The sequence below is a fragment of the Paramacrobiotus metropolitanus genome, unplaced genomic scaffold (assembly GCF_019649055.1).
Source record: "Paramacrobiotus metropolitanus isolate TYO unplaced genomic scaffold, Prichtersi_v1.0 Parri_scaffold0000008, whole genome shotgun sequence".
Taxonomy (NCBI): Eukaryota; Metazoa; Tardigrada; class Eutardigrada; order Parachela; family Macrobiotidae; genus Paramacrobiotus; species Paramacrobiotus metropolitanus.
The window spans coordinates 129904-143988 of record NW_026570228.1 but is presented as its reverse complement, the minus strand read 5'-3'; the positions used below and the strand labels follow the sequence as shown (position 1 = coordinate 143988).

General features: G+C 42.5%; 1 protein-coding gene across 1 annotated transcript; it reads right to left on the bottom strand.

Moving 5' to 3' along the window:
* Nucleotides 1-8868: 8868 nt before the first annotated feature.
* On the bottom strand, nt 8869-10836 carry LOC129582635 (trans-Golgi network integral membrane protein 2-like). The gene is made up of 2 exons (XM_055474194.1): nt 10571-10836; nt 8869-10126 (listed from the first exon to the last, which is right to left on the bottom strand). Exon 2 carries the CDS (start codon nt 10106-10108, stop codon nt 9005-9007), a length of 1104 nt encoding a protein of 367 aa, XP_055330169.1. The 5' UTR covers nt 10109-10126; nt 10571-10836; the 3' UTR covers nt 8869-9004.
* Between the last annotated feature and the right edge of the window lie 3249 nt (nt 10837-14085).

Genomic DNA, 14085 nt, shown 5'->3' with positions numbered 1-14085 from the left:
AATGTATGTTAGTTTATGCAATACAGTTTTCTTTTTCCATTAGCTGAGAGCGCCCCAGGTACTAATTACTGTTTGAATGTGGAAAGATTCACAGTATATTGCGGAGTATACGAGTAAAATGATAATAGTAGTTACACTTGTAAACTTCCGGAATTATACTTTGACAATGGATTCTGGCAACCGGGTGTAGTGATCTGATTTTTTCCGGCTTTTCATGCGTAGATCATCTGGATCATGAAATTAATACACATACTCGTACTGTAACTATTTTACGTTAATTAAGTAAAACCGCCAAAGTTTTCTCGTTCGTGACTCAGATCTGCAACCCAATCTAGTAGCGGCGGCTGATACGTTTCATATAACAATAGGAAAAAACAGCCGATAACAAATTGACAAGGATCTGACACAATTCCTGCCGTATATCTTTAAGGCAGAATCCAAAGACAAGCGGATCTACAACAGCTTGTAGATAATATATGGAATCTGCTAGATGTCTCCACCACGGAGGGTCTTGGAAGGCAACGAATCGGCGAATAATAAATGGTAAATTTAGCGGCAGGTAGCACACAATCTCGCTAGTAGTCATAAAGGTCAAAGCTATGAAGGACCTTCTCCACCGTTCCTTGCCTTTGGTTTCTTGGAATTTGATTATTTTAGTCTGTGATATCCCGTGATTACTGTGATATGCATAAGTTTTTGCATTCCATTGTTTTAGGAACGTTTTTGTCAGAATAAACGGATACGCAACTATAACAAAGCCCAAAGGGAACGCGTAGCCGATCAGTGCCAGAGCGTCCATGTACAGCCTGGAAAGCTCTGAAACAAAGTAGCAGTCAGGAATTCCTTCCGGTTCGTTGATAAGGCCAAATAATACTGCAGGCATCGTCCATGCATGCACATCGCGGTGCTAATAAGAACCGCCACTTTTTTATTGTGGCACTGTCGGTAGTTTATAGGAAAATACACAGCCCACAATCTATTCATAGCCATTATTGCATGGCAGTACATTGTAATACTCAGAAAGATCCAATCGCCACATCGGTAAAAAACGCAGCCAATGAAGTGAATATCGACATAGGATTCTGGCGGAAACAGCGCTGCGATTATGTCGTACTGCAACATACACACGTCTTCGGTTATGATATTGGAGATGAGCAAAGCAATGATGTAGATTGTGAAGGGTGTGATGAGATGACGGCGAAATGCGAATAAAGCCAGCAGGGAACCGTTCGGTACTGCTGTGAAGAACCACCGACTGACTATCACCCGGTAATAATTTTCGTCGGTATCTGTCGAGTACTTTGTGGTATTAGATAACGAACCGTTGAGCAGAACAGTGAAATTATTTGCCATTTCTCGCCGACAAGCAGAGAAGCAAGATAAACTGTTCAAATTACTCGTAATTAAATCTTGGTCAAAAGAAAATGAAAGCACAGGGCAAATCTTACAGGTAAGGGCATAGAAAATTTTGTTCTGTTTCCGAAAGATCATCCCTAAAGATTCTTCCGCCTACTTGTAGGTTTTTATTCAATACGATTAGTTTAATACACTCTAGCACATTTAATTTGTAGAGCGGTGTAGCAAAAGTGCCGAATGCGGTCTGCTGGGAATTTAACGCACGAAGCCCACATTGGATTTCTCATTTCTGTGAAAGGTGCGCAGGTATGTGTAAAAGCGGTAACAATGCCTTGTTTGTACAGCAATCGTTTCTGCACTTCATCGAAACGACGCCGCTGAACTGTGACAATTTTCAGAGTTGGACAACAAAAAATTAGAAACACCCGAATATTCAAAAACAACAAAACAATTTAAGCACTACTAGCAGTGATCTCGAGTCACATGCAGTTTTTATAATATACAAATAGAGAACGACGATTAAATGCCGGTACGACCAGCTTGCCTACCATACGAAACATTTCTTCTCTAATTTCTTTTAAACAAAACCCAAAAATAAAGGGATCTAGGACGGCCTGAAGATAATATGTATTATCACCAAGAAAATGCAGCCAATTCGGACTTTTAAATGTAATGAAGCGTCGCATTATAAAGGGAATATTGGAAGGCAGATAACATACGACCACACCCACGGTCATCAAGGTCAAAGCGACGAGCGACCGTCTTAATCGCTTGCGCTGCTTTTGCTCAGCAGCAGCGAATGCTTCAGATAACACAGTAACACTAACAATAAGCTCCTTGGCTTTGACAGTTCTTGATCTTTTCGCCAACATTTTTATTAACAGGAATGGATAAGCCGCGATAACGAAACCAATAGGGACACCATAGCAAATCACCGCCAGTGTATTAAGATAATGGCTCGGCTCCAGTTCTCGGAATGCACACTTCGGAACACCTTCCAGTTGATAAGTTAGTCGCGTGAACACGAGCGGCAGTGTCAGTGCATGTAGCACCAGTCCAACACCAGCACAAATGACCGCTGCTGTCTTAATCGTATGCCGATGCCGGTAATGTATGGGAAAGTACATCGCCCATAATCGGCTCATCGACACCAGAGCGTGACAGTACATTGTCATCCCCAGAACGACCCAGTCACCGTACAGATACAGAAAGCAACTAATTAAATGTACCACAGTGTAGTCCGGCGGAACAAAAGCCGTTATAACAGAATAGGGAAGCATGCAAATATTATCGGATAAAACATTACAGGATAGCAAGAAGATGATGTAGACCGTGAATGGTGTGATGAGGTGGCGATGGCATGCGAGGAAAAGGAACAGCGCCACGTTTGGAATAAAGATAACGCACCACCAGGTTGCTAATACGCGATAATAACCTTCGATGGAATACCAGTTTGCATGAATAGTGTGGAATTCCACGGGGGAGCAGATAAATTTGGCATAGCCGTCATTTTAATGTCAGCAAGGGAATAAGTTTCTTCTTATTTGAAAAAACCCGGTCCTTCAAACTCATAATCATCCATAAGCCATTTTAGAATTACTGCAACGATTACTTACAAACAGTATTTGTTAAAGTTACGCTACAAGGATAACCTTTAACTTTATGCGTCTTACGAGGCTTCAACAGGAAGGCACGTTTCGACAGAAATCTTGTTGATTAGGATTTTTCCACTTGGTCCTTTTCCTACCTGCATCAGCATTCCCGGATAAATCTACGTTCTCCCGCAATAGGCATTTCGGGTGATACTAATACGCACACTGTTAAACAAACAACATATTTCAAAAAACTGTAAATTGCCAGAGAAACAATATCATGCATTACTTTTGAGAATAATGTGTTTGACAACTGAATGAAGTGCACGTTGGATACTTGCGTTTTTCGTCCTGAGTTGTAAAGAACGGCTACGAACACGAACGAACAATCTACAGATCGACACTAACAGGATTTTGCTGTATGTACATTAGGGGGGAGCTGTGAGGGTAGTATTTCTGTGATAGTTTCTAAATCAATAACGCTTGCTTACTCGGTGCATTATCTTTGTCGGGTTTTCGTTGGACCACATCGAAAACTTTGCATAAATTGCATAAAGTAGATGTACAAATATATATCTATATATTTGTACGAAAAGAAAGCTTTGCGTCCGAAAACGTACTTTGAATTTATTCGTGCATATATGATGTAGGTACTGCTGGTAAAAACCACACTTACTCATAACGTAAGCGGAAGTAGTAAATTAATGAAAGTTATTCCATTACGAAACAAATTGCAATGCATCGAATGTCACAACTCACAAGTTTCAGCCAAATGTTTATCGCAAGCCTGAGTGGCGCAAGGTTCTTCATGGTCAACAGTGCTAGAAAGTGGAAATACTCTTGAAATTCGTCCGCGAAAAGATTTAAAAATTTCTTCTCTAATATCTTTTAAACACAATCCGAACACCAGCGGATCGAGCATTGCTTGACCGTAGAACGTCACGTCCTCCAGCCAGTGCAACCAATCCGGGTCGACGAAAATAGTGAAGCGCCGAATCATAAAAGGCACATTGGATGGTACATAGCACACAACGACACTGACAGTCATAAAGGTCAAGGCAGCAAAAGAGCTTCTTGTTTTGCCTCTGTGCTTTTCTTCACCGATAATCCGTCCATTCTTCTGATGAATCCTTGCCGATTTTTTAAGCAGCAGAGTTTTTCTCAAAATCAACGGATACGCACCGATGACAAAGCATATAGGAAAAGCGTACGCAATAATTGCCAGTGCATCTAGATAAACATCCGATGCCTTCACATCGAAACCACATTCAAAAATCCCATAAGGTTCATATACTAAACATATAACGACCACCGGCAACGCAAAACAGTGCATAATCAGCCAGACTACGCTGCATATGGCAATTGCTGTTCGTGTGTTATGATGCTGCCGATAATTATTCGGGAAAAATATCGCCCACAGGCGGTTCATAGCGACGAGTGCGTGGCAGTACATGGTGATGGCTGACACCACCCATGTTCCGTATAAAAATGCAGCACAATTAAGGAGATGTATAGTCCTGTACTCGGGAGGAAAGATTATCGCGGTGATGGAAAACGGTAGCATGCAAATATTATCCGCTAGGATATTGGAAATTAGGAGCGAAATTACATACAAAGTGAAAGGCGTAATGAGATGCCGATGGAATATTATAATGCCCAAGAGGAAGCCGTTTGGAATAATGGTTACGAGCCACCAAACGATTGCTGCTTGGTAGTAGCCAGCCTCGATATCCGATTTTGGTGGATTGCGCTCAAAAGTTGCGTTTAGCGACAGAATATTGACTGCTGCGTTTGCCATAACTTTATGATATACAGTACCGGCGAGTTAATTTTGAAGTACCATTGTTTAACTTTAGCCCAGATACACAGACAACCAATGAAAAACTATGAGTCTATGACTCTTATTAACCAGGTAAGCAAATGAACATAGACACTTGCTCCGTACGTAGAAGAGATATGAAACTCCGTCTAGAAGCTGGAAACGCTGTTGCAGATCATAGGTGCTTCCAGCGGCGCGCGCACTTGTTTGTGTGGCTCTGAGTATTACTGTAGTTTGCAGCAATTCCAAATCCCAATGGTGTATTTAATCTCAATGAATTATCACGGCGATGGTGGAAATTTACATGACCAGCTGAATTCATGAGAAGCGCATTATTAAAGTACAGCACTCAACGGACCAATGATGGATGGCTGTTTCCACGAAGTTGCATTTCATTATGCTGCATAATATTATTCCTTTATTTTCACTTATTCATTTCATTTCGTTTTCCTTTCACTGGTTCGTTTTATTTCATGTTCACTGACGCAATCAGTCACTCAATGATTTCAAACCGCAAACAATGTCACTGTGTTTAAGAATAACGTGCCGTTAGCTGTATCTTCACACCGAAAACCGATGGAAGTAGTGACAGCACTATATATCTTTTCTATGTTTACCAGCAGTCTTTGATAACAGTGATATCAGTTTTATTTTAGAATAATCTAAGCTTGACGAGCAACAGCACGTGCGAATTTTCGAAAAGGCCACGAGAAAATTTTAATCAGCTCGTCTCTGGTGTCTTTCATACCAAAGCCAAACACAAACGCGTCGATGACCGCTTGCAGATAGTATGCCGCATCCTCATAATACGACAACCACGCCGGCTCCGTGAATGTTGTAAAGCGCCGCAGCACAAAAAGCAAATTAGTCGGCACATAGCATACCGCTACGCTCGCTGTCATAAAGGTCAACACTGCAAACGATTTCGCTGATTCTTTGGGACGAAATGCAGTTTTAGGCGCTCCTCCGTGAAGCTGATTGTCAATATTCACGTGCGAAATTTGTTCTCCTCTGTGTTTTAGGGGACTATTCCATACAATTTTCCATAAAATGAAAGGGTACGTAGTGAGAATGAGAAGAATCGGGAATCCGTATGCGAGGACCAACAGTGAGTCGATATATGCGCTGGTCTTCAGGTCGTCGAATGCGCAGGCTGGAATACCATCCGGCTCGATAATAAGCCGCATCAGAACCTCTGGTACGGCTAGCAAATGCACCGCTGTACACATTCCCAGGCAGATGAAGGCAGCTGCTTTCCTGTTATGATATTGTCGGTAATTTATGGGAAAATAAACGGCCCATAATCTGTTGAGCGCTATTAATGCATGGCAATACATCGTGATGCTTAAGGCGACCCAAGCTCCGTACAGGTAGGCGACACAGCCGACAAGACGCACAGTTGCATATTCCAGGGAAAAATTATCGTAAATGAAAAAGTACGGGAGCATGCAGATATCTTCCGCCAAAATGTTGGAAATCAGAAGGGTAATAATATAGACCGTAAAAGATGTGATGAGATGGCGACGAAACATAAACAGTAATAAAAGGGCGCCGTTAGGTATAACCGTTAAGCACCAGTATACAGATGCTGTTGCGGAATATCCGTAGCCTGTGAACCACTCGGTTGTAATGTTGGTGTCGGAACCGTTTAAAATTAACAATTTTATCTCATTATTCATTTTCTGTTCTGCTTAAAAATGGTGCCAAATTACGCTGGCCGCCGCAAAGTTGAACGACGGAAATCACAAGCAGTAGAAATTTAAATTATGAACTTTGGGATAAGAGCTGTCCGGTGGTACTCGAGCGCCAGAATAAAAAACATGGTTTACGGCAGTAACGGCACAATACAACGCCAAATTTCATATTATGTTAGTAGGCGTCTAGGCACTGATATCCATGACTTGAGTCATACTGGACCAAACGCTGCATCGATAGCCGAACCTTTGGATAGCAAATAATATCATGGCAAAATTCCAATTTGTTTGAGGTGAAACAGACGCTCTTCTATTTGCGCAGCAGCGTTCCCAAATGTCCTGAGGCATGCATGAAAACTCTAATATGAAAGTTTACATACAGATCTTATAGCATAGTGAAAATTTGCTCTGTTTTCTGCGATGCTTGTCAGATCTCATGCACTTCGTATACCGGCATACGCGCTCAATGCATTTTCTTGTTCTGGAAAGGATGATCGCTGATTGTCAAAGGCGACGCGTTTTCTTGCATTTCACACGAAAGAATTAGAGATCAATGAAAAACAGTTTATCTAATATCGTTTAAACATAGCACAGAAACAAACATTTTCGAGGACTTCCGAGCACGAGGGTAGTGAGTAGCGAAGGAGAAAAGCGGCTAATGACAAATGGCAGCTAGGACTGCAATTTGCAGATCGATAGACGAGCCTTTGGATCGATAGTCAATCACCATAAAAATTGTTCTGAATTCCAGTCCGCCAGTAATCGGTTTGGCTGTCGCTGCATCTTTTCATCCATCGACGCGTTCCCGTGGATATAGTCTCCGTGCCATTTTTGACTGTAGCAAGTCGCTTAAGAAACGAGAAAATTTTCAATCATTGCTGCTACTGATCGACTTGTTGTGGACGTAACTCGTGATTTTTTCCAGAAACAACTGTCTGTCAAAATCTTTTGCCGTGTCGGCCAGTTCCGCAAATACCAATATGTAACCCAATGTGCTGCCTGCCGTCTATAAAAGCAAAATACAACCTTGTGTTGAAGAAAATGCTATTAAATTCCGGTTATAAGTTACAAACGCACAGCAATGGCCGATTCTCTTGTAAAAGTTACACCTCCCAGGGTAAGGGCGATAGGCTCATCCGACAGCAGATTTAGATAATGCTTCAGGTGGGTATTAGTGCGTGCTTCTTTATGCAAGACATAGCGAATCGCTTGGCTCTGAAAACACACAGAAAAGTAAGCAATGATACAAGACATTCTCACCATGATTTACCTGTTCCAAAAGGAATACTAGTGTCGCCATGTGAATTAGCAAAAACGCTGAATACATAAAAAGTTCAGCTCCAGAGGTAATCGCTATGCGCATGGAATCCTCCTGTAGTGCATGCTGGAAGGCTCCGCTGATTGTGTAACCCGACGTCATCAGCAGTGCCCACAATTCAATGCAGCGTACAAAATTTACCCAGCGCAGTAATGTGTCAAACCAGCGCACGCATTCTCGCAAGTATTCGTGATCTTTTTGCAGCAGCATAATTCCTGCTCCGCTCTTTTTTGGCAGCATTCTCAGCAGTAATGAGCCATTAATCGTGAGTCGTCGAAATATCAAACCGGCTACCAGGACGATCATTACGATCATCAGCTGGACCAATTCTTTGCTTAACGTACCAATATTCCACACCACATTGTAAAATACTATAATAAAATATCCCAAATTGACGGGCAGTACTGCTACATAACGCGTCTGATAATACTGTAAGTCCACGTCCAACTGTTGCAGGTCACTGCTTAAGACATACATCTTCGGTCCGAGACAAATTGCCGTCCAAGTCCCACTAACAGCAATAATTGCTGCTCTGTCGAAAAACGTCAAAATTGTTGAGTATCTTGTGCTGATTTGCTGCATTATTGTATAAAGTTGCTGTCCAGAATTTTTTACCAGTAGAATGATTGTGGGCAACGTTAGCATATCAAAGATTCGGACGGTTAGGACTATATACGAAGAAAAGTGCGTAAAAGATGATACATCTGATGTGCTGCTGTCAAAGGCGTAATATGCCAACGCGAACATTGAAAGAGTTATCATCACTGTGGACACCGTTTTTAGCGTTTTTGAGAACCAGCGGTTGGTGTCACCAATAACGGGAGTGTGCATAATGCCAAGAACGTTGACAAGAAAAAACAATGGCCTTATCGCCTTCTCAATGAATTCGACCATTCCGAAGTAACGCGAAACACTTGATCATGGATTAGAAAAACTCTGCCGGAAAATGATTCACCGTTGACCAATTATAGCTAAATACTGTGTGTCTCAAAAGCTGTTTAGCGATGGGACTGACGTTCGTTACCGTAATACTGTACATAAGCCGCAGGTACAGACTTGTATTTATTTTAGATTGAATTTCAGGAATACCAACATGAGCTTTCGCTTTTGCTCAACGGCAGTATCGCCGAACGCATACTATATTGCAAACATACAGCATCCATTGCTTCACCTGGACGCCACGACACGCAGAGCCTAACAAGTAAGCCATTCAGATCGCTAAATGCTAAAGGCAGACCACAAGTTTAATAAAATGAATATTATAATGGCTAAAAATGCCATACGCTGCTCTAACGAATTCTTCGTTATAGTCATTAGCTAGAAAGGAAGAAATATGGAGAACGTCAGTAAGTTTAGTTACTGAAGGGCGCATACTGAGGAGGTCCTTGCTGACCAGCTTGTTGGCCTTGTTGTTGCTGACCACCTTGTTGCTGGCCACCTTGTTGGGGAGGTCCTTGCTGACCACCTTGTTGTTGCTGACCACCTTGTTGGCCTTGTTGTTGGCCTCCTTGTTGGGGAGGTCCTTGCTGGCCGCCTTGTTGGGGAGGTCCTTGCTGGCCGCCTTGTTGGCCTTGTTGTTGCTGACCACCTTGTTGCTGACCACCTTGTTGCTGGCCACCTTGTTGGGGAGGTCCTTGCTGACCACCTTGTTGTTGCTGACCACCTTGTTGGCCTTGTTGTTGGCCTCCTTGTTGGGGAGGTCCTTGCTGGCCGCCTTGTTGGGGAGGTCCTTGCTGGCCGCCTTGTTGGCCTTGTTGTTGCTGACCACCTTGTTGCTGACCACCTTGTTGGGGAGGTCCTTGCTGACCACCTTGTTGTTGCTGACCACCTTGTTGGCCTTGTTGTTGGCCTCCTTGTTGGGGAGGTCCTTGCATACCTCCTTGTTGGGGAGGTCCCTGCTGACCGCCTTGTTGACCGCCTTGTTGAGGAGGTCCTTGCATACCACCTTGTTGGCTTTGTTGCCCGCCTTGCTGGGGAGGTCCTTGCTGACCGCCTTGTTGGGGAGGTCCCTGCTGACCGCCTTGTTGAGGAGGTCCTTGCATACCACCTTGTTGGCTTTGTTGCCCGCCTTGCTGGGGAGGTCCTTGCTGACCGCCTTGTTGGGAAGGTCCCTGCTGACCGCCTTGTTGACCACCTTGTTGGGGAGGTCCTTGCTGACCGCCTTGCTGACCGCCTTGTTGACCGCCTTGTTGAGGAGATCCTTGCATACCACCTTGTTGGCTTTGTTGCCCGCCTTGCTGGGGAGGTCTTTGTTGACCTCCTTGTTGGTTTCCTTGTTGGCCACCTTGTTGTTGGGGAGGTCCTTGTTGCATTTGGGAAGGATGAGCATGCATAACGGCAACAAGGCCTACAATGTAGTAGCGCATCGTTATTTGCTCGAACGAGTTCTACATGATTACAGAATGTATTGGATGTATCGGAACTGTTTGTAGAAACCGGTTCCTTTCGTTGCAGTTATGCTTTGTAGCTGCATGATGAAATCAAAAGATCGAATCTAACGGGAATTCAACATGTTCCAAAAAAGTCATAATCGAAGTCAACTTTAACGGTTGCCATAAATTTATAGTTTTAACTGCACTACAGACAAATGCAAGACGATGGTGTGCAAAGAAACTCTTAAAAATCAGCTTAAATTTATTTATTAAGCCTCTAATTAAAGTATTACAATGGCTTGTACATATGTGTGCTACTCGTATAGTATTAATTTTTATAACAAGTACATATTACTCGTACTAGCACTTTTCTCTTCTGTACTAAAAAATTTAAGATTCTTAAAGAACAAATGACTCACCGGCCAATGCAAGGAATACTAAGGTAGATTTCATGGTAGCGGCTGCAGAATTGAAAGTGGATTTGTTGTTGCTGCAGAAAGGACAAGCTTTTATCAAGGCAGAGAACAATAGGTTGTGATTACTGATTGCTAAATTAACGTCGGAGCTATATATAGTAAAGTCGGTAATAGGGAAGCCGGATGTCCATCGCCAAGGAGACACGAAAAACGGGTGCAAACACCACAGTATTTTGCAGTTTTGAATTTTCCGGCGTTACTCCGAGCATATTGATAACGTCGATTTTTGCATTAACCCACACCTGGGCATCCGGCTGTTAAAAGCCGTTTGCTGATTGCAGCAGAACGTTGAGCATATGTCGTCAGCTATGGATGATGAATTCCGGCAGCCACACCGGTAGTTGAAGTGTCTCCACGTGACACTTGTACCCTTACAGTTCACGTTTTTCGGCTGCCATGACATGCAAACTTGTCGAGGTTTCTCAAGCGTTGGACCACATAATTCAGAGAAGCAAGTTCCTGTGCGACTGCGCGTAGCATTTTTTATATCGGATAACGTATTGGGATGAGCAGCTTCTAACGCCGTCAATGAATTAAACTTACTGGAATCTCCCCTGTGCTTATAACATTAATTTTTGAGCCGCCGTATCTTCCATAATTTTCTTTCGTTCGTATCAGCAGCTCTTGCAGATATGCAAATCGATACGTCCTGCATATTTTCCTCCGAAACGTTAAGTCTTCATGAGTTTACTGTCTTACAAATTTCAGTACTGTACGTATGTTGCTGTGAGCTGAATGTTTTCTGTTTTACAGAGGGAAACAAACGTTTTCGTCAAACATAAACAACAAACATACTTACAGTATAGCACTCTTTCGCTTGTACAGATATGCATCAACAATACATTTTTACTTTTTTACTACTCGGCTTCGGTCATCATTGTAACAACAGAATTACGGAAACAGTGAACCGGACTACAACTCGTACGGTTGCAGTAACTCTGTTAGGATACTTAATTAACCTGTTTCTTCCCATTGATATCAAAGTGATACCGGGGAGGACTTTTACTCCTGTACCTGAACGCAGCACGGGAATTTTGATCTTTCAGTTTTATTAGCGAGTTAAGATGTTGAGGCCCATTTTACAAAGCTTGACCGCTAAGTACAAGTCTACGGCACACTCGCCAGTGGTCACCAAAGTCGACCATTTTTCGATATCATGGGTGACCGAAGTTCGCTAACACCTCCTGGCCATTCGCGTGATGGGAAAAATGTAAATAAATGAATTAGATAGTTGACTTTATGTGTTACCTGACACAACTTAAATTTTTGTATTATGTGAAATGGGTGACCACTGGTGATCTTTTAAAAAACATGGTAGTTGTATAAGTCAGCAACATGACGGTCAGCAAATTGTAGGTCGGCGAATTGACGTGCTACCCATTTTGACAACAACGGGCAATGGGGTACATTACATCCAAAATACTGTAGCCGCTAGATGAAGTGAGACCACAGAGTCTGGTGTACGGAAAAATGCAAGCTCAATATACATACTTTGCTCCATGCAAAAATGTTTTTGATTTCCCTCTGCTGCTACCAACATTTGACATGTTTTACTGTTCTTTGCTATTTTTTTAATTCTTTGCAATGAAAGATATTAGTTTTAAGAGCACAGTGACAGAGCTCTGATAGTTTTCTGTTTATAAATCCGATTTGTTGTGGTTTCTGGGGTGCCCCTGGCAGGGGCAGCACAATACTAAATGCAGTGCAAAGTGTGCGCCACCCGGTGGGAGGAAGGCTCGTGCTCAATGCCTGACGAGTGGAAGGCAGCGCCCGGATCTAACTGTGGTCTCACTTCATCTAGCGGCTACAGTACAAGATTTTCTAGTAAACTCAGTTTAAGTCGCAACATTCTGCAGGTTGGTATTCTAAGACAACCTTTTATGGGCTTTCAACTGGAAATGTGTTGGTGGTCACCGAAGTGACCACCGTCCAGTTGGGAAAATGGATGCCCCATGAAACAGATATTTTTTGCCTTTTTTGCTGCCGAAAGTTATTGTCGCAGGACAACATGCATGCAGACAAATGGGACAAGCAAACGGTGGTCAGTGGTCACTTATTCGGCACTGTGCGTTTATCTGCGTGCGCTATACCGTAGAATACGAGCGCATAACCTGCAAGTATACGCATAAATTTCCGGTTATTTATGAGGGCTGTTGCTCTAACGTCCAGGAAAGCGTCCGAAGCTTGACCACTGACTGCGGGCTAGTAGTGGCTACCTTCTATAGTGGTCAGCGAGGCTTGCTGACTGCTCTGATACGAGCGTGGTCTGAGGTAATCAAGTTAACATTGAGCTTTTGGCGTTAATCATTGACCGGAAATCAAATACCGATGCGATTTCGCCCCTGTGGGCTATAATTTTAGCTGTGTGACGATTGAATGCTCTTCTAGTGACCCGCAGCGTTAACTGGACAGTGTCCAGTATTCCCACAGACGGTTTTTGATTGTTTTCTGTACAGTTTCTGTATAGCCAAACGATTTGAAGCAGTCAGAGATGGAATATTGTGTTGCTGACCGGTGGTCATTTCGACGGCTACCAATACTATGCTCACAAATAGCCCCTTGAAAACTGTCTAGTTTAAAATGTTTGTTAGCCAAAAATATTTTATATTTCAACCTTAACAAACAAAAATTAAATTTGTCACGCGTACCAATCCGCCCGTTGTTGTCAAATTGATACCATTCTGCTGTAGCTGACCTATGGCTAGCAAAATTCTGAAAAAAATTTGATTTCTTGATTGAATTATTGTATCGACAATTCTTAATTTTCATGGTCTAATTCGCACGGGATCGGGCACCGGGAAGTCCTGGGTTAAATGACAGATCATTTAATCCAGCATCACATTTATTGTAAAAATTAAGTATAGAAGTATTCCTGAATACGCTTAGAAATAAGTTAGAAAAACAGTCTTTTCAGCGACGCAAGTAGTGTGCAGTAAGTAGCCGTAAGGTAAGTTATACCCTTATGTATACAGTAGTTCATTAAATCTCTTCCGCGCAGTTTGCGCGGGGCCTACTAGTAATAAATATTAATTTTATTGCAAACACTGATGAATCAAATAGCCCGGTAATACATTATTTTATTATCATAGTCCTTTTTTCATGCCATGTTAATCCATCTGTAGGACAGAGCTGCCAAGTTAATAATGCAATCTAAAATAAAAATGGGTTAAATAATAAGTCAGTTATTCAGGCTGCAATCTAAGCAGGGCACAAAGAAGGTTTCTCTAATAAGTTCTGCAAAACTCGTCGGTCAGTTGACTGAAAGATGCCAGGCAACACGATTTAATTCACTACTAGACAAGTGCGAGCAACAAGAAAGACCCACTGACTTTGTAAAGAGTACACCCGAACCTTCCGATGGACAGTTGCAATATTCACCACAATAAACAAAGATCATCAGCTGAACCAAGGTTGCAAGCTATTACAAGATGGGCATACTCAAGACCGCAGTAAATGTA